This window comes from Macaca fascicularis, chromosome 10 (genome assembly GCF_037993035.2).
Source record: "Macaca fascicularis isolate 582-1 chromosome 10, T2T-MFA8v1.1".
NCBI classification, from domain to species: Eukaryota; Metazoa; Chordata; class Mammalia; order Primates; family Cercopithecidae; genus Macaca; species Macaca fascicularis.
Window position 1 is genome coordinate 93,116,367 of NC_088384.1, and position 20,971 is coordinate 93,137,337.

At 43.5% G+C, this 20,971-nt stretch overlaps 1 protein-coding gene across 13 annotated transcripts in view; it reads right to left on the bottom strand.

The window, feature by feature from the left end:
- Nucleotides 1-1,422: 1,422 nt before the first annotated feature.
- Nucleotides 1,423-20,971, bottom strand: part of RBL1 (RB transcriptional corepressor like 1) — an 88,991-nt gene continuing 69,442 nt past the window's right edge. For 12 of the 13 annotated variants that reach the window (XM_074005286.1, XM_005568943.5, XM_074005289.1 and 9 more), the window contains 5 exons: nt 20,823-20,894; nt 18,134-18,224; nt 9,260-9,408; nt 4,455-4,619; nt 1,423-2,241 (listed from right to left, as the gene is read on the bottom strand). In XM_074005286.1, coding sequence (XP_073861387.1) covers nt 2,071-2,241; nt 4,455-4,619; nt 9,260-9,408; nt 18,134-18,224; nt 20,823-20,894 — 648 coding nt within the window. In that variant the 3' untranslated portion in view covers nt 1,423-2,070. The remainder of the gene's footprint in view (nt 2,242-4,454; nt 4,620-9,259; nt 9,409-18,133; nt 18,225-20,822; nt 20,895-20,971) is intronic. The other variant, XM_065523118.2, reaches the window with a different exon arrangement.

The window sequence follows — 20,971 nt, forward strand, 5'->3', positions numbered from 1 at the left end:
AAAAAGTAAATGTAAAAGAGGTGATATTTTGGAAAGCATCCCTAGCACTGAAAAAAGCATCCCTAATACTGAAAAGCATCCCTAGTATGGAAAAACATCTTCAGGAGTACCCAGTGGTACACCAGCAGGAAACTCATGATGTACTAAAAATACTGAGAACAAAGCGGGAGAATAAGCAGCTATTTTACTGATGTATTAAATATACTGGAATTATGAGGCATAAGATGATATTTATGTGGTTTTTAAAAGGTTTAAGGGCCGGGCGCGGTGGCTCAAGCCTGTAATCCCAGCACTTTGGGAGGCCGAGACGGGCGGATCACTAGGTCAGGAGATCGAGACCATCCTGGCGAACACGGTGAAACCCCGTCTCTACTAAAAAATACAAAAAACTAGCCGGGCGAGGTGGCGGGCGCCTGTAGTCCCAGCTACTCGGGAGGCTGAGGCAGGAGAATGGCGTGAACCCGGGAGGCGGAGCTTGCAGTGAGCTGAGATCCGGCCACTGCACTCCAGCCTGGGCGACAGAGTGAGACTCCGTCTCAAAAAAAAAAAAAAAGGTTTAAAATATTCTTAGGGACTCAATTAGATATTGAGAATGACTGATACTATGATCTCAAAAATAGTATAACACACATAATCATGGTGTTACCTTACTAACAGGAATTTAGTTTTTAATAACTAACTGAATTTTATTCTACTGGCTTGAGAAGCAGCTGCCTATTTTGAGAACTACATGAGTTAGTATGATCATATATAATTAAGTTAATGTCACAGAAACCAAAATGATAATAGTTTACAAAAGAAGAAAGTGCCCATTTATTGGGTTGTGACATCAGGCTGAGATGGCTTAGGGCTGGAAAGCAAGGATGAGTATAGCATTGGGGCTCAGGTACAAATCTGTTTATAAAGCTCAAGGAGAGAAAAGGCACGAGAAGGAGACAACCCTGAATGGTGGTAGCACCTGGATGTGGAATTACCACAGTGGGCCAGAGACAGGCTGGTACATAACCCTCTGGCCAGGTACTATGGGAACCAACCCCTTCCTTCAATATTAAATTGAGAATACAAATATCTCAAAGCATGCTTACCAAAAGTAGATTATTTATCCTCATATTACAACACACAGGAGGAGGAGACATTTATTTTTAAAAGAGAGCTAAAAAGTTATGGGGTTTCTCCTAATTTCAACTTGAAAACTAACTTAAGGAGCAAACATTAAAAAAAAAAATCCCTATTAATATATACATATTTTTGAGATGGAGTTTTACTCTTGTTGCCCAGGCTGAAGTGCAGAGGCACAACCTAGGCTCACCACAACCTCCGCTTCCTGAGTTCAAGCAATTCTGCCTCAGCCTCCCAAGTAGCTGGGATTACAGGCATGTGCCACCACACCTGGCTAATTTTGTATTTTTAGTAGAGATGGGGTTTCTCCATGTTGGTCAGGCTAGTCTCAAACTCCCGACCTCAGGTGATCTGCCCGCCTTGGCCTCCCAAAGTCCTGGGATTACAGGCGTGAGCCACTGCATCTAGCCGGACTATTAGTATTTTTTTTTTTTTTTTTTTGAGACGGAGTCTCGCTCTGTCGCCCAGGCTGGAGTGCAGTGGCCGGATCTCGGCTCACTGCAAGCTCCGCCTCCCGGGTTCACGCCATTCTCCTGCCTCAGCCTCCCCAGTAGCTGGGACTACAGGCGCCCACCACCACGCCCGGCTAGTTTTTTGTATTTTTTAGTAGAGACGGGGTTTCACCGTGTCAGCCAGGATGGTCTCGATCTCCTGACCTCGTGATCCGCCTGCCTCGGCCTCCCAAAGTGCTGGGATTACAGGCTTGAGCCACCGCGCCCGGCCACTATTAGTATTTTTAAAAGGCACTTAAAATATTCCTTTCCAGTCCAACTCAAAATACATCTCTGTCAATTACATTTTGGATAAATATTTTAAAAAGCACATTTTTGTGCAATTTTTTTCTTATAATCCAGCAATATTTACCATCCATAGGGCTAAAAGGTTTGAAGGACAGAGCTCCAACTTTCTGCAGAACAATCTGAAAGTGCTTTTATCATAGAAGCAAGAACATTAATGATTTGCTCTTTCACTGACAACATCCTGTAGTCGTTTCAGTAAAACATCATCATTTTCTTGACAGACGCGTTTGGCAGGGGATTCTGCATCACTATCGATGGCTATTACTCGCTTCTTGGTTCTCTGCTCACCTTGCCTTATCATGTTGTTGATCTCTTTCAAACTCTGTGCAGAAATAGAGAACGTGTGTGAGTAAAAGAGGGAGAAGGGAAATGGCAGCAAACAACCAAGTGAATTGTTTTTTCCTGTGTTCTATCCTCTATCCAAATCTTCACACTGGGATAAGGATTCTTTTTAAAACTTAGAACAACCTCATAAGGGATGGCTTGAACTAATCTTTTCAGGTGGCTTAAAAATTAGATTTAAGGCCAGGTGTGGTGGCCTGTAATACCAGCACTTTGGGAGGCCAAGATGGTTCAATCACTTGAGCCCAGGAGTTTGAGATCAGCCTGGGCAACATGGCAAACCTGGTCTCTACAAAAAATACAAAAATTAGGCAGGTGTGGTGGCCTGTGCCTGTAGTCTCAGCTACTCGGGAGGCTAAGGAGCATCACCTGAGCCTGGGGAGGTTGCGGCTGCAGTAAGCAGTGATCATGCCACTGTACTCCAGCTTGGGAAACAGAGTGAGACCCTGTCTGAAAAAACAAAACCAAAACAACTGAATTCACTGTATAATAGTAGTTCTCGATGACCAGAAGCAGAAGAAGCATCTATAATTTTTTTATTTTTTGAGACAGGTTCTCTCTCTGTTGCCCAGGCTGGAGTGCAGGGCATGATCTTGGCTCACTGCAAGCTTCACCTCCTGGGCTCAAGCTATTCTCCTGCCTCAGCCTCCCTAGCTGGGACTACAGGCACATGCCACCATGCCTGGCTATTTTTTTGTATTTTTAGTAGAGACAGGATTTTATCATGTTGGCCAGGCTGGTCTTGAACTCCCGGCCTCAAGTGATCCCCCAACCTTGGCTTCCCAAAGTGCTGGGATTACAGGGGTGAGCCACCATGCCTGGCCTTATCTGTTTTTTTTTTTGTTTATTTTTGAGACGAAGTCTTGTTCTTGTCACCCAGGCTGGAGTGCAATGGCACGATCTCAGCTCACTGCAACCTCTGCCTACTGGGTTCAAGCGATTCTCCTGCCTCAGCCTCCTGAGTAGCTGGGATTATAGGTGCCCACCACCATGCCTGGCTAATTTTTGTATTTTTAGTAGAGACGGGGTTTCGCCATGTTGGCCAGGCTGGTCTTGAACTCCTGATCTCGTGATCTGCCTGCCTCGGCCTCCCAAAGTGCTGGGATTACAGGCGTGAGCCACTGCGACCAGCCCTAATCTGTTTTAACAAGCCCTCCCAATGATTTTAAAGCTCCCTACAGTTTGAGATCCTCTTCCTTAGAGTAATGCTTTTCAATTTTTTTTTTTTTTTTTGAGACAGAGTCTTCTTCTGTCGCCCAGGCTGGAGTGAAAAAGGGGTGATCTCGGCTCACTGCAACCTCCGCCTCCTGGGCTCAAGCGATTCTCCTGCCTCAGCCTCCTGAGCAGAGTAGCTGAGATTACAGGTGCGGACCATCATGCCTGGCTAATTTTTTGTATTTTTAGTAGAGATGGGGTTTCGCCATGTTGCCCAGGCTGGTCTTGAACTCCTGAGATCAGGCAATCCGCCTGCCTTGGCCTCCCAAAGTGCTAGGATTATAGGCTTGAGCCACTGTGTCCAGTCAGGTATATTATCTTAGCCAACTTTGTCAAGTATAGTGAGAACTCTGTAGGCATCTGTATAACTTAATAGGAAAGTAATAAGAAGGAGCCAATGTATTTGGACTGAATTACAATATGCCCCACTACAATTTCTTCCAGTTTATACTGATTCTGACTTCTGGAGACATACTGAACAGATCTGCTTGACAGTCCATGAAGTATCTGAAAACAGCAATCATGTCCATATCACATCTTCACCACTCAACAAGGATAAGGATGGAGATGATCACAGAGTTGTCTATGTACATAAGAGGAGGCTTGTGTTTTCAGACGTCTTCCTATCTTGGGTGCCATCTACCAAATGCACTTTCACTTCCAATGCCTTTCTTTCAACTTGACATCCCCCAGGTCTGACCACTTGCAGATGTTGCTTTACTGGTCCCTTCTCAAGATCTTGCTTGAACAGGAAAACATGCTGGACTTTCAAAATGAACTCCACAAATACCATGTCAATAATAATGGATTAAACTACCTCAAACTGAATATACTGCTCTTGATGAGAGGAGACATGCCATAGTTAACATTTCATATTTTATTAGTATAGTAGAAACTTGGCCAAAAACAAAAAAAGAGGCAAGATTAACAGTTACTGACTGTTAATGTGAAATCCAGCTTTTAGCCTATTCACCTTACCTTAGAAGGGCTGCCATTGAACTTGTACAGCAGAGTGCTTCTTGGTGTAAGGCCTGACCCATTCTTGTGTGGGGAAATATAAATGGAGTGCTGTTGGGAAATGCGGCGTGGTGAGCCTGGCTGTTGTTTAATATGTGGAAAAGGAGAGAGTGGTGGAGCATCCATCTAAAATAACCCAAAAGTCAGATTTTTTAGATAAAAGTTTTTCTTTGTTTTTGAATCCCATATTTTTATTCTTTTTTTTTTTTTTTTTTTTTTTTTTGAGATGGAGTCTAGCTCTGTCGCCCAGGCTGGAGTACAGTGACCGGATCTCGGCTCACTGCAAGCTCTGCCTCCCGGGTTTATGCCATTCTCCTGCCTCAGCCTCCTGAGTAGCTGGGACTACAGGCGCCCGCCACCTCGCCCGGCTAGGTTTTTTTTGTATTTTTTAGTAGAGACGGGGTTTCACCATGTTAACCAGGATGGTCTCGATCTCCTGACCTTGTGATCCGCCCGTCTCGGCCTCCCAAAGTGCTGGGATTACAGGCTTGAGCCACCGCGCCCGGCCATTTTTATTCTTATGATATCTCCTAGTTAGGAATCAGTTATACTATAAAAGCTCATTTATGGTTGAGAAAAGCAAAAAAAAAAAAAAAGATCTGTTACTTCTTTTTTTTTTTTTTGTTTTTTACAACAACAACAGATAAAGTAGAATTTATTTTCTTGGATCTTTTTTTTTTTTTGAGATGAAGTATCTCTCGCTCTTGTTGCCCAGGCTAGAGTAAGATGGTGCAGTCTAGGCTCACTGCAACCTCTGCCTCCCAGGTTCAAGCGATTCTCCTGCCTCAACCTCCCAAGTAGCTGAGATTACAGGCATGTGCCACCACGCCCAGCTAATTTTGTATTTTTAATAGAGATGACCATCTTGGCCAGGCTGGTCTCCAACTCCTGACCTCAGGTGATCCACCCACCTCGGCCTCCCAAAGTGCTGGGATTATAGGTGTGAGCCACTATGCCCTGCCTATTTTCCTGGATCTTTCAGGAAGTCCTATAACTAGTATTAAGAATTCTGGCCGGGTGTGGTGGCTCACACTTGTAATCCCAGCACTTTGGGAGGCCGAGGTGGGTGGATCACCTGAGGTCAGGAGTTTGAGACCAGCGTGGCCAGCATGGTGACACTCTGTCTCCACTAAAAATGCAAAAATTAGCTGGGCGTGGTGGCACATGCCTGTAATCCGAGCTATTCGGGAGGCTGAGGCACTAGAATTGCTTGAACCCAGGAGGCAGAGGTGTTGCAGTAAGCCCAGATTGTGCCACTGCACTCCATCCTAGGTGACAGAGCAAGAATCTGCCTCCAAAAAAAAAAAAAAAAAGATTTCTGGGGCCAGGTGCAGTGGCTCACTCCTATAATCCAGCACTTTGGGAGGCCAACATGCTCTGATCACTTGAGGCCAGGAGTTGGAGACTAGTCTGGCCAACATGGCAAAACCCCACTTCAGCCTCCTGAGTAGCTCCTAAAAATATAAAAATTAGCCAGGTATGGTGGCATGCGCCTGTAGTCCCAGCCACTTGGGAGGCTGAGCATGACAACTGTTTGAACCCAGGAGGCAGAGGTTGCAGTGAGCCGAGTTTATGTCACTGCACTCCTCCCTAGGTGACAGAGTGAGACTCTGTCTCAAAAGAAAAAAAAAAAATTCTGGACAAGACACCAGGAGTTAAGCCACGAGCACGAGAACCTCATATTCATGCTTAAAAAGTAAGGACAGGCTGGGCAGGGTGGCTCACGCTTGTAATCCCAGCACTTTGGGAGGCCGAGGTGGGTGGATCATGAGGTCAAGAGTTCAAGACCAGCCTGGCCAAGATGGTGAAATCCTGTCTCTACTAAAAATACGAAAATCAGCTGGGCGTGGTGACAGGCGCCTGTAATGCCAGCTACTCAGGAGGCTGAGGCACAGAATTGCCTGAAGCCGGGAGGTGGAGGTTGCAGTGAGCCAAGACTGTGGCCACTGTACTCCAGCCTGGGCAACAGAGCGAGACTCCTTCTCCAAAAAAAAAAAAAAAAAAAAAAAGTAGGGACAAAGAATAACCAATCTTCTAACACTTGCTATAACAATCTCTCTCTACACACACACAAAATCTCTCTCTACCCCACAACCAAAGCAGTAGCAGAGAGAATAAAAGAGGCAGAGAATTCTATAAGCCAGCAGAATGATTCTGACATGGAAAAAAATCTGTTAATGAAATGGGAAACACTTCATATGGAAATGGAAAATATTTAGAAATAAGTTGGATGAGCAAGGATTTCATTTTCTTTAATATCCTGTATAATGGAAATAAATTAAGATGGTAGAGATATTCAGAGTATATAGACAGAGGGGAAGTGAAACTGGAGTAGGATGAACAGTTATGACCTCTGAGGATAGTCATAGACCATATTCCATGAAAAGAGGAAGAACAGAAATGTACAGATGCACACAGATACATAGAAACAGCTATTGGCTGGCTGGCTGCAGCTTCTGCTAGGGCCTTCTTTTCTTTTCTTTTTTTGAGGCAGGGTCTTGCTCTGTTGCCCAGACTGGAGTGCAGTGATGCGACTGTGGTTCATTGCAGCCTTGACCTCCTGGGCCCAAGCGATCCTCCTACCTTAGCTTGCTGAGTAGTTGGGACCACTACTTGGGTGTATACCAGCCACTACATGGCTAATTTGTAGAGTTTTTTTTTTTTTTTAAAGAGACAGGGCCTTCTTATTTTTCCAGGCTGGTCTCAAATTCCTGGGCTCAAGCAATCCTCCAGGCTTAGCTTCCCAAAGTGCTGGGATTACAGGCTTGGGAAGTGCCTGGCTGGTCTCTTTTTCTTAGAGCTAAAGTCTGGTCTTCTGGGAAGCAACCTCAGCTTACACACTGGTAACACTTTCTCAGGCCTGCTGCGACTGCCAAAACTGGGGTCTGCATAATTTTTTTTTTTTTTTGAGACGGAGTCTCGCTCTGTTGCTTGGGCTGGAGTGCAGTGGCATGATCTTGGCTCACCGCAAGCTCCACCTCCCCGGTTCACGCCATTCTCCTGCCTCAGCCTCCCTAGAAGCTGGGACTACAGGCGCCCGCCACTATGCCTGGCTAATTTTTTTTTTTGTCTTTTCAGTAGAGACAGGGTTTCACTGTGTTAGCCAGGATGGTCTCAATCTCCTGACCTCGTGATCCGCCTGCCTTGGCCTCCCAGAGTGCTGGGATCACAACCGTGAGCCACCACGCCTGGCCTGCATAAAAATTTCTTAGTGGTGCCTCTATTAATGATCCAGGCCTATCTACTTCCTTTTGCCTTTTTTTTTTTGAGACGGAGTCTTGCTCTGTTGTCCAGGCTGGTGTGCAATGGTGCAATCTTGGCTCACTGCAACTCTGCCTCTCGGATTCAAGTGATTCTCCTGTCTTAGCCTCTCACGTAGCTGGGATTACGGGTGCCTACCACCATGCCCGGCTAATTTTTGTATTTTTAGTAGAGATGGGGTTTCACCATGTTGACCAGGCTGGTCTTGAACTCCTGACCTCACGTGATCCACCTGCCTCGGCCTCCCAAAGCACTGGGATTACAGGCATGAGCCACAGCGCCTGACCTCCTTTTGTCTTTTTTTTTTTTTTTTGAGATGGAGTTTCCTTCTTGTCACCCAGGCTGGAGTGCAGTGGCACAATTTCTGCTCACTACAACCTCTGCTTCCTGGGTTCAAGTGATTCTCCTGCCTCAGCCTCCCGAGTAGCTGGGATTACAGGTGCCTGCCACCACGCCACCTAATTTTTGGTAGAGATGGGATTTCACCATGTTGGCCAGGCTGGTCTTGAACTCCTGTCCTCTGGTGATCCACCCACCTCGGTCTCCCAAAGTGCTGGGATTACAGGCATGAGCCACCACACCTGGCCCCTTCTGTCTTTAACTTGAGAAAAACATTAATCTCACAATGTAACAACAGAAAAATTTACCAAATTTGCTGGGCGCAGTGGCTCATGCCTATAATCCCAGCACTCTGGGAGGCTGAGGTGGGCGGATCACGAGGTCAGGAGTTCAAGACCAGCCTGACCAACATGGTGAAACCCTGTCTCTACTAAAGATACAAAAAATTAGCCAGGTGTAGTGACATGCTCCTGTAATACCAGCTACTGGGGAGGCTGAGGCAGGAGAATCACTTGAACCTGGGAGGCGGAGGTTGCAGTTGAGCTGAGATCATGCCATTGCACTCCAGCCTGGGTGACGGGGTGAGACTCTGTCTCAAAATAAATAAATAAATAAATACAAACAAATTAATTGTTTTAATATTCATGTTCCCATCAAGTTCTTACCCATATGTACACGGAATTTCTAGTAACATAATCATGGTATAGATAAAATTTCTGCCAGGCGTGGTGTTTCACACCTGTAATCCCATCACTTTGGGAGTCTGAGGTGGGTAGATTGCTTAAGTCCAGGAGTTCCAGACCAGCCTGGCCAACATGGTGAAACCCTGTATCTACTAAAAATACAAAAAAATTAGCCAGGCGTGGTGGTGGCACGCAGCTGTCCTACCAGCTACTTGGGAGGCTGGGGTGGGAGCATCGCTTGAGCCCTGGAAGCAAAGGTTGCAGTGAGCCAGGATCTCACCACTGCACTGTAGCCAGGGCAACAGATTCCATGATTTCCTCTGGTCTCTGTTGTACCATAGCCTTAATCACCGATTAAGTTACTAGTCATGCTCTGATTAATTGCTAGTAATTTTACTTTGACATACTTATCTAGCAAAATAAACTTACAGTAATTCAACTATGACAGCGAATAATAATAAAGTAGTAAAACATAAAACATACCACATGGTCCTGATTTGACAAGTCGTATTTCAGTGCAAATGACTTCACTCTTCCTACATATATTGTATTGTAAAATTTTATAAGATCACCTCTTTCCTCTTTCACTGGTCCACTGGAACAGTCAGGTGTTTTTGTAGCATCTTCCAAGTCTGTTAAAAAGAATGCAATGTTGTGATACAAAGCATACTTTTTATTTTATTTTTTTTGAGACAGGGTCTCACTTTGTCACCCAGGGTGGAGTGCAGTGGTGCAATGTTGGCTCACTGCAACCCCAACCTCCTGGATTCAAGTGATCCTCCCACCTCAGCCTCCTGAGTAGCTGGGACTACAGGCACGCACCACCATGCCTGGCTATTTTTTATTTTTAGTAGAGACGGCGTTTATTTTTAGTAGAGACGGCAATATTTCCATGTTGCCCAGGATGGTTTCCAACTCCTGGGCTCAAGTGATCTGCCAGCCTCAGCCTCTCAAAGTGCAGGGATTACAGGCGTGAGCCACCATGCCCAGCCACAAAGCATACTTTAATATACAAGTCAGCAATTTAAATTACCTTTCTACAATATTAAAAAAAACTCACAAGTCTTTACATAGAGAAATTAATATTTTCAGAGAAGGTTCAGAAATCCATCTGTATTACTTATAAGTCAAATTGGAATCTAGAGAAATGCAAACATATCAATTGAAGGTGGTGCTCTCTTCTCTAGATGCCACTTCAGAATGTTTTCACAACCATAGCTTTTGAGCTGACTGTCATTAGTGGCTTTTAGAGGGGCAACAGCCCTGAGCTGGTGTTATCTAAGTTCTACAGTATGGGAGGCAGTGGCAAACCTCAGCTTCATAAAACTAAAAGGCCTGCAGATATTCTTCTTGTGTCTTTGAGAAAGGTGGAAAGATTCTAAAAGGTAAAGCATATCCTGAGAGGTTAGGGAAGAAGCAAAATGAATTACATTTATTTCTCTGCAAATACATGGCAGGTGACAGGTGTTCTAAGAGCCTTATTGTACCACGTACAACAGGAACTCTGATCAGGAACCAGTGTTCAGGTTTTACTGAGCACCCCCAATAGTAAAATAACAGCTTGCCCCAACGTAGTTTCCTACTTAATGGTGCAACTCTGGGATAGCTTGTGAAACTAGGCAGAAATTTGTCCTACTATTTTTTGGGGAAGGAAAAGTATTATAGAGTATTACAAACTATCATTTGCTTGTATATACAAGAACCATGTGTTTAGAAGAGTTAAGAAAACCACTACCAATTAAAAATAATTTAGCATTTATTTGAAAAAAGTTCTCATTCTCAATTCACTGGCCTACAAACATTGAGAACATGGGTAGAAGCAATGCCTTCACCTTAGGAAAACCAGAAAACACAAACATGGTTCAAAGACCAAACGGCCCCGGGGGATCTCAGTCTTAATTTGGATGTCTCTTTCACTTCTGCTATTTCTAAAGGATCTTGACTAGGGTGGGAGGGGAGGGGAGCTATGTGGTTAAATAAAGTTGAGGAAATGCTGTACATTATATTAGAAATTCAGAAATGCATGTTAGTATAAGGCTCTGAGAAGTACTGCAGTTTGGGAAAAAAAAAAAAACTCTCATGTTCACTTTAATTCCATACTTCCCCAATTTTTTTTTTTTTTTTTTTTTTTGAGACGGAGTCTCGCTCTGTCGCCCAGGCTGGAGTGCAGTGGCCGGATCTCAGCTCACTGCAAGCTCCGCCTCCCGGGTTTATGCCATTCTCCTGCCTCAGCCTCCCGAGTAGCTGGGACTACAGGCGCCCACCACCTCGCCCGGCTAGTTTTTTGTATTTTTTAGTAGAGACGGGGTTTCACCATATTAGCCAGGATGGTCTCGATCTCCTGACCTCGTGATCCGCCCGTCTCGGCCTCCCAAAGTGCTGGGATTACAGGCGTAAACCACTGCACCTGGATCCCCCAAAACACTTATACTACCATTCTGGGAAACACTGTTCCAAAGGATACTGGTATGTTAACAGCTCTTCTAGGTTATTCTCATTATATGGATCAATTAAAATTATTTCTTTTTGTTTTGTTTTTATGACAGGTTCTTGATCCTCTTGCCTCAGCCTCCCGAGTAGCTGGGACTACAGGTGAATGCTGCCACACCAGGCTAATTTTTTTTTACTTTTTGTAGAGACAGGGTCTCCTTATGTTTTCTAGGCTGGTCTCTAACTCCTGGGCTCAAGTGATCCTCCCACTTCGGTCTCCCAAAGTGCTGGGATTACAGATGTGAGCGACCACGCCTGGCCTAAAATTATTTAATGTCCTCCTTGTATTAGAAATTTATTGAGACAGAGACTATAGTGTCTCCATGTTTCTGTGTCATTCCAATTCCAGCTGTTAATATTTATGTAAGGTAAGGAGCTATACTTTACTTGAATGAACCAAACATTTAAAATTGTGGGAGGCTGGATGTGGTGAAACCCTGTCTCTATAAAAAAAAAAAAATTAAGGGGCCGGGCGCGGTGGCTCATGCCTGTAATCCCAGCACTTTGGGAGGCCAAGGCAGGCAGATCACAAGGTCAGGAGATCGAGACCATCCTGGCTAACACAGTGAAACCCCGTCTCTACTAAAAATACAAAAAATTAGCCGGGCGCGGTGGCGGGTGCCTGTAGTCCCAGCTACTCAGGAGGCTGAGGCAGGAGAATGGCGTGAACCCCAGGGGCGGAGCTTGCAGTGAGCCGAGATTGCGCCACTGCACTCCAGCCTGGGCGACAGAACGAGACTCCGTCTCAAAAAAAAAAAAAAAAAAAAAAAAAATTAATAAATTTAAAAACTAGGTGTGGTGGCACGCACTTTTAACCCTAGCTACTCGGGAGGCTGAGATGAGAGGATCGCTTGAACCCAGGAAATCAAGGTTGCAGTGAGCTATGATTACCCTATTACATTCCAGCCTGGGCAACAGAGCAAGATCTCATCTCTAAAATTTAAAAAAACTAAAGAAAAAAAAGACATTAAAAAAAACATACTCGTCCAGGTGTGGTGGCTCACGCCTGTAATTCCAGCACTTTGGGAGGCCGAGGTGGGAGGATCACTTGAGCCCAAGAGTTCAAGACCAGTCTGGGAAACACAATGAGATCCCATCTCGGTCTCCCAAAGTGTTGGGATTACAGGTGTGAGCCACCATGTCCGGCCAGAAATGGGTTTTTACTGATGAAAATAGTGAATGGTTTATTAAGTGGGACTAATGCTAAAAAAACCATACTCATTAATATAATAAATTTGATATTGCTTATAAATAATAGCTATTACTAAGGCCTTACTATGAACAAAGCTTGTATTAAATATTATATATATGCATATGTGTATACATAGTTGTGTATTGCATAATGATGGGTTATCTTCTCAGAAATGCATTGTTGAAATGATTTTGTCATGAGAATACTATAGAGTATACTTACACAAACCTAGATTGTATGACCAACTACACACCTAGGCTGAATGGTATAGCATATTGCTCCTAAGTTACAAAACTGTACAGCATGTTACTGTCCTGAATACCACATGCAATTGTATCACAATGGCAAGTATTTGTGCATCTAAATATATCTAAACATAGAAAAGGTATAGTAAAAATACAGCATTATAATCTTATAGGACCACTGTTGTATGTGTGGGCCATCACTGACTGAAACATCATTATACGGCACATGACTGTGTGTGTGTGTGTATGCACACACATACATACATATACATATAGTTATATTTTTTATTTTTAGAGACAAGATCTTGCTCTATCACCCTGGCTGAAGTGCAGTGGTGCGATCATAGTTCACTACAATCTCAAATTCCTGGATTCAAGTGATCTTCCTGCCTCAGTCTCCCAAGTAGTTGGGACTACAGGTGTCAGCCACCATGCCCAGCTAATTTTTTATTTTCATTTGTTGCAGATGGGGGTCTTGCTGTGTTGCTCTTGCTGGTCTTTAATTCCTGGGCTCAAAGGATCCTCTTGCCTCAGCCTTCCATAGTGCTGGGAGATTACAGGCATGAGTCACAACATCCAGCCTAAATATAATTATTTTTAATCCGTAAAATAAGTTTCTAAGGAAGTAATGTAAAGTTTTCAGTTAACTACAATACACTTGAGGACAGTGTTACGTTTGTGTTACTTAGGTTAAGCTATAACCTAGGTCTCACAAGTATTCTAATTAAGACTGCCGCTCTGGAGTGGTCTGCTAACATGACAATGAAGAATTCATAGCCCATGAGGAGTGAGCTGGTGTTTTAATCAGGAAATTCTTTCTCCACTCCAACAGTTTCTGTTAGGCATATCTCAATCGATGACCAATGCTTTGCTCATTAACATACTCAAAGTCAGAATTTTTTTTTTTTTTTGAGAAAGAGTCTTGCTCTGTTGCCCAGGCTAAAGTGCAGTGGCACAATCTCAGCTCACTGCAACCTCAGCCTCCAGTGTTCAAGCAATTCTCCTGCCTCAGCCTCCTAAGTGGCAGGGATTACAAGTGCTCACCACCATGCCTGGCTAATTTTTGTATTTTTAGTAAAGATGGGGTTTCACCATGTCAGCAAGACTGGTCTCGAACTCCTGACCTCAAGTGATCCACCCGCCTTGGTCTCCCAAAGTGCTGGGATTACAGGTGTGAGCCACCATGTCCGGCCAGAAATGGGTTTTTACTGATGAAAATAGTGAATGCTTATTAAGTATGACTAATGCTAAAAATGAGCTCATGTTCAGGAAATAAAAAGTATTTAAGATAAGCAGATTGGTTAAAATATTTGAGACACTACCCTCAATAGCCAGGAAAGTGATGAAAGATCCAGTGAAGTCTCTAGGCTTTACTCTTAGGGATAATAACGTTAAGGCTAAAAGCTCTAAGAAGTCCTGTGTCCAGCCCTGAATTCTGATCCACGGTATTTGCTTGATGCTAGCCGTAAGGTTGACTGAATCCTGCATCTGAAATCTTGGCACCCATTCTTGAGCAAATCTTTTCCTTGGGTGGTGGTCAGACATAGAACTGGGATATATGAACTTACTGCATAGGATATATAAATTGTGTGTGTGCTTTTTAAACAGTAATTATTTTACAACCCATAATGAATTTGTTTATAGAACCAGAACTGTTCTTCCCAAGTCGGTGTTCTTTGGTGTGTCCAAATCTGGGTCATAGCATCTAGACATAGCTCTAAGAACTGGAAGGTGACTTATCTGAATATAGACTTGTCTGATTGCATATCCTCCTACATAACTTTCTCTCTCTCTTTTTTTTTTTTTTTTTGAGACAGGGTCTTGCTCTGTCTGGAGTACAGTGGCAAGATCATGGCTCACTGTAGCCTTGACATCCTGGGCTCAAGCCAACCTCCCAATTCAGCCTCCTGAGTAGCTTGGATTATAGATGCTCACCACCATGTGTGGCTATTTTAAAAAAATTTTTTGTAGCAATGGGCTCTCACTATGCTACCCACAATGGTCTTGAACTCCTGGGTTCAAGCCACCCTCCTGGCTTGGCCTCCCGAAGTGCTGGGATTATAGACGTAAGTCACTGTGCTCTCACTCTCTTTATGAGTGCCAGAATTCCTGAGTTCATCATCACTGGATATTCTCCCTGCCCCGTGCCACCACCACTGTACAGGACCTGTAACAATGATTGTTTGCTTATTTGCTAATAAATATAGTTAATAACTGTATATAAGACAGAGTGCGGTGACTCACACCTGTAATCCCAGCACTTTAGGAGGCCAAGGCAGACGGATCACTTGAACCCAGGAGTTCAAGACTGGCCTTGGCAACATGGTGAAACCCCATCTCTACAAAAAATATAAAAATTAGCCAGGCCGTGGCTGAGCCGAGAATCACTTGGGCCTGGGAGGTCAAGGCTGCAGTGAGCTGTGACTGTCCCACTGTACTCCAGCCTGGGTGACAGAGCAAGACATGGTCTCAAAAAAACAAACAAACAAACAAACAAACAAAAGGTCAGGTGCAGTGGCTGACGCCTGAAATCCCAGCACTTTGGGAGGCCAAGGTGGGCGGATCACCTGAGATCCGGAGTTCAAGACCAGCCTGGCCAACATGGCAAAACCCCGTCTCTACTAAAAATACAAAAATTAGCTGGGCGTGGTGGCAGGTATCTGTAATCCCAGCTACTCGGGAGGCTGAGGCAGGAGAATCACTTGAACCTGGGAGGCGGAGGTTGCAGTGAGCCGAGATCGCACCATTGCACTCCAGCCTGGGCCACAAGAGTGAGACTGTACCTCAAAAAAAAAAAAAAAAAAAAAAAAAAGAAAGAAATTGTGTAGCAGAATTTGATCTGAAACCTATATATACAGGAAGTGGCGAACTCTCAGTCACCTCAAGTTTCTTTGGCAGACACTTATCAAAAAGAAAACAAAACAGAAAACGACATCATCTATTATCTTTTGCTTCTACTCTCTACTTCACTGCTCTTGTAGCTCAGATACTTGCTAGCAGTTAGTTTCGTATAGAAAAAACACAAAACAGGCAAGGGATCCACAGCTTTCTAGCTAACCTGATGTCTGGTTTTGTAGGAACAGAAAAACCACCCCAGATAGGTAAGCAACATGTATAACAAATACAGAAAAAGGCTTTTTAATAGTTTGTCAGGGTTACTGTCTGCATTTGTTGTTGTTGTTTTGTTTTTTTGAGATAGAGTCTCACTCTGTCACCCAGACTGGAGTGCAGTGGCAGGATCTTGGCTCACTGCAACCTCTGCCACCCAAGTTCAAGTGATTCTCCTGCCTCAGTCTCCTGAGTAGTTGGCATTACAGGTGCCTGCCACTGCACCCACTGCACCTGGCTAATTTTTGTAGTTTTAGTAGAGACGGGTTTCACCATCTTGGCCAGGCTGGTCTTGAACTCCTGATCCCATGATCCACCCACCTTGGCATCCCAAAGTACTGGGATTACAGGTGTGAGCCACCGCGCCTGGCCAGGGTTACTGTCTTATATACTCCTCATTGCCTTGAAAAGGCTCCAGAATAACACACTTATGTAAAAAGAATTGAGTTTGGCCTATTATCCTCAAAAAGTCAGATTCTAGGACATTATTAAAAGATCTTTTTGGTGAATGAAATCTTAAAAGTTTATATCCCAGTGGACATCATAATGATTATGGATATTTTTATAATTTAAAAACTTGTTTTAATTCATCAGATTTTCTTTTAAGAATTTATCCTAAGGATGTGGCCTAAATATTTAAGCTACAAATGATACTCATCACAGAGCTGTGCATAACTAGAAGCAACCTGGCCAGGCGTGGTGGCTTACACCTGTCAGCCCAGAACTTTGGGAGGCCAAGGTAGGGAGATTGCTTGAGTCCAGGAGTTGGAGACCAACTTGGGCAACATGGCAAAATCCCACCTCTACAAAAAATTAGTTGGGTGTGACAGCAAGACTGAGATGAAAGGAACGGGGGAGGTCAGGGCTGCAGTGAGCCATGATTGTGCCACTGCATTCCTGCCTGGGTAACAGAGTGAGATCCTGTCTCAGAAAAGAAAAAAAGAAAAGAAAAGAAAAAAGAAAAGAGAAAGGAGGGCAGGGGAGGGGGAGGGGAGGAGAAGGGATGGGGATGGGGAGAAGAGAGGAAAGGAGAGTGGGGGATAGGAGAGGACAAGACAAGACAAGACAAGAAAAGAAAAGAGAAGAAAAAAGGAGAAATGACCTAAATGTCTCACACTGTGGCATTAAAGAAATCACAGTACCTAGGCTTGGCACAGTGGCTCATGCCTGTAATCCTAGTACTTTGGGAGGCCAAGGTGGACGGGTCACTTGAGCTCACGATTTCAAGACCAGCCTGAGCAAACATGGCAAAATCCTGTCTCTACAAAAAATATAAAAATTAGCCAGGGTGATGGCGCATGCCTGTAGTTCCAGCTATTCGGGAGGCTGAGGTGGAAGGATTACTTGAGTCTGCGAGGTCGATGCTGCAGTGAGTCATGATCATACCACTGCACTCCAGTGTAGGTGACAGAACAAAACCCTATCTCAAACAAAGCAAAACAAAAAAAAAAATCACAGTATATACACATGTATATATTACATACACCTTAAATACATGGAAAGATGAGACAAGGGAAAGGAGGTAGACAGAAGAGGTGTATGAATACTAACCATTTGATTTTCTTTTCTTTAAAAAAGATTACTAGTGCCTGAAGTCTTAGCATGATGGTGGCAAGAGGGTGCAGTCTTGCCTGTGGTAGCAGAATTACCTATAATACTTATATGAACAGGACATTTTCTTTTGTGTGTGTGTGTGCGACAGAGTCTCACTCTGCTGCCAGGCTGGAGTGCAGTGGCGTGATCTCAGCTCACTGCAACCTCTGACTCCCGGGTTCAAGTGATTCTCCTGCCTCAGGCTCCCGAGTAGCTGGGACTACAGATGCATACCCCACAACTAGTTAATTTTTGTATTTTTTAAAGTAGAGATGGAGTTTCACCATGTTGGCCAGGATGGCCTTGATCTCTTGACCTCGTGATCTGACCGCCTTGGCCTCCTAAAGTGCTGGGATTACAGGCGTGAACCACCACGCCCAGCCAGGACATTTTCTTAATAGACTCCTCGGGAAGATTACTGTCAGCTACCTTGTTTTCCCTGTCATTCAGATTTAAGAATTTTATTAAGTCTCTTTTATATGTTTCATTAACATGTATAAGTAGACTAGAAAATTTCTTCCAAAACACAATTAACGGGGGACAAATTAATGGTTTCAATAAACTATACCAGCACATTCTAATCTCAAACATAATTGTTTTCAAAACGTGTGTGTATTGTCTACCTTACCTCCTCATGATTCACATTTCCATGTTGTCTGACACCCACTGTATTATGTACAGTGTGATCCAATGTGTTTTACATATAGTATGTTAAATTGGATAACTTACCACAATCTATCATTTCAAAGTCATCATTTATATTTTTATTATATGCCACAAATTCTCTTGGAATACTTTTCAGCAGAACATTTCTATATACCTACACACCAGAGGGGAAAAAAAGAACTGCTCAGTCACAGAGGTACATGTTAAACAAAATCAAAGTGAGAAGAGCAAAATATCAAGCCAATAAAAAACTATTTGTCTGTATAAGTGATACTCAAGGGTAAAATGTTATTAGCTCTAGTAAGCATAGATTATAACACATACCATAAAAGAGGGGATACTGGAGAAGAGCTTACCATCTAAGATGGGCTTAGTTTATAAAATAGAAGAAATAGCAACTAAAGACTGATGATTGGGTTTTACTAAATAAAAGCAACTTCAAAGACCTGAGTTTGGTCAGGTGCAGTGGCTCACACCTGTAATCCCAGCACTTTGGGAGGCCAAGGCGGGCAGATCACTTGAGGCCAGGCATTCAAGACCAGCCTGGCCAACATGGTGAAAGCCCATCTCTACTAAAAATACAAAAATTAGCTGGGCATGGTAGCACACACTTGTAATTCCAGCTACTAGGGAGGCTGAGGCAGGAGAACTGCTTGAAGCCAGGGGGTGAAGGTTGCACTGAGCTGAGATTGTACCACTGTGCTCCAGCCTGGACAACAGAGCAAGACTCTGTCTCAAATACAAAACAAAAGAAAACAAACAAACAAACAAACAAACAAACAAAAAACAAAAGACCTGAATTAATTCCTCCTTTTTAATTCCTTACACAACAATCGATTGGTCTTTTTTTTTTCTTTTGAGAGACAGGGTCTCACTCCATGGCTCAGACTGGAGTGCAGTGGCACAATTATGGCTCACTGTAGCATTGACCTCCTAGGCTCAAGCAATCTGCCTGCCTTGGCTTCCTTAACTGGTGGGATTACAGGCGTGAGCCACTGTGCCTGGCCAAGAGTCGTTTGTTCTTAAAGCAGCTTGTTTTTCTGCCCCCAGCCCATTCCCATCTCCTTTCAGATGGCCACATGAAAATCATTTCCCTTCCCTGCCCCTGAACTATCTCACCTCTGAGATAGCTGGAAAGGCATGATCCATTCCCCCTTGTACTATATTATAGGTTACTGGTATTAAGAGGATATTCAGGGAGCCATGGCTTGGCCCATTTTTGACTCACACTAACCTCACCTTAATGATCTTCAAGGACAATCTAGAGCTTTCTAGGCTCTGTTCCTGAGGGATTTTCCTGAAGAAGCCCAGAAAATCTTAGCTTATCACAGGATATAACAAATGCCTATACTTGGTTCTTCAAATGTCTCTATATTGCTTGCTATAATGTATTTTAGGGCTTAAAGCTCTCTTAGAAGGGGATATAACTACTAATACTGAGGCCACATCTCTGTGTTGGTCTGCAATCTAGGCCACTCTCACTCTCTTTCTGGCTACAATTTCCAGGGCCAGAGAAGAGACCATTATGCTTCCTAAGAGCAGAGCAACCAGGTTCTTGAATGATCAAACCCTTAAGGTAATTTACTTGTGTTCTTCAGGTACAATAATAACAACAATATGACATTAACATTCATTAAATGCTTATTGTGTGCCAGTCCACTCTGCTACTATGACTGAAAGGTTTCATGCAATTTTCACCACAGCGAGAACAATATAATCAGAAATGTTTAACATCTATTCAAAGATGCAAACATTAGGGTGCTTAGCAGATGGCAAAAGAAGCTGTAGTTAGGTTAATGAACCCTAAAATTTCACTGGGTTTAAATATCATTAAAAAAAAAATAAAGTTATGGCCCGGCGCGGTGGCTCAAGCCTGTAATCCCAGCACTTTGGGAGGCCGAGACGGGCGGATCACGAGGTCAGGAGATCGAGACCATCCTGGCTAATATGGTGAAACCCCGTCTCTACTAAAAAATACAAAAAACTAGCCGGGCGAGGTGGCGGGCGCCTGTAGTCCCAGCTACTCGGGAGGCTGAGGCAGGAGAATGGCGTAAACCTGGGAGGCGGAGCTTGCAGTGAGCCGAGATCGCGCCACTGCACTCCAGCCTGGGTGACAGAGCCAGACTCCGTCTCAAAAAAAAAAAAAAAAAAAAGTTATATAATTAAAGAATATTATTATTATACATATCTTTTTTTTTTTTTTTTTTTTTCTGAGATAGAGTCTCGCTCTGTCGGCCAGGCTGGAGTGCAGTGGAACAATCTTGGCTCACGGCAACCTCCGCCTCCCGGGCTCAAGCAATTCTCCTGCATCAGCCTCCCGAGTAGCTGGGATTACAGGCGTGTGCCACCATGCCTGGCTAATTTCTGTATTTTTAGTAGAGACAGGATTTTACCATGTTGGCCAGACTGGTCTCGAACTCCTGACCTCAGGTAATCCACCTGACTCCGCCTCCCAAAGTGCTGGGATTACAGGCGTGAGCCATTATACATATCTTTCATTAAATGAACAAATAGAATGGCAGAACTTATGAGAAGTATATGAAAGTATATGGATGAATCGGAAACAGTTAGATTTCCTGGCTTCTACTGAAATTGTCCTTTGATGAAATTATCTCTTGAGTTTTAATGTTATCCATTAAAACAGAAAATCTGAAGTATATTAAAGCTATAAAATAAGTTTACCTTTTATATAACTTGTCAGTGGAAAACAGTAAATCTATTTTTGGACAGTAGGAGAAATAATGTAACTCACGTGACTATTAGCTTGGGGCTGATTCCTGTAACTTTTCATAATTTCTTGAAAAGTTCTTTCTTCTTTTGTTACCTAAGGAAAATAAAAACTGCATTTATCAAATGCTTTTTGAAAGAAAAATGACTCTGAACAAAACTTCAATTATAAGT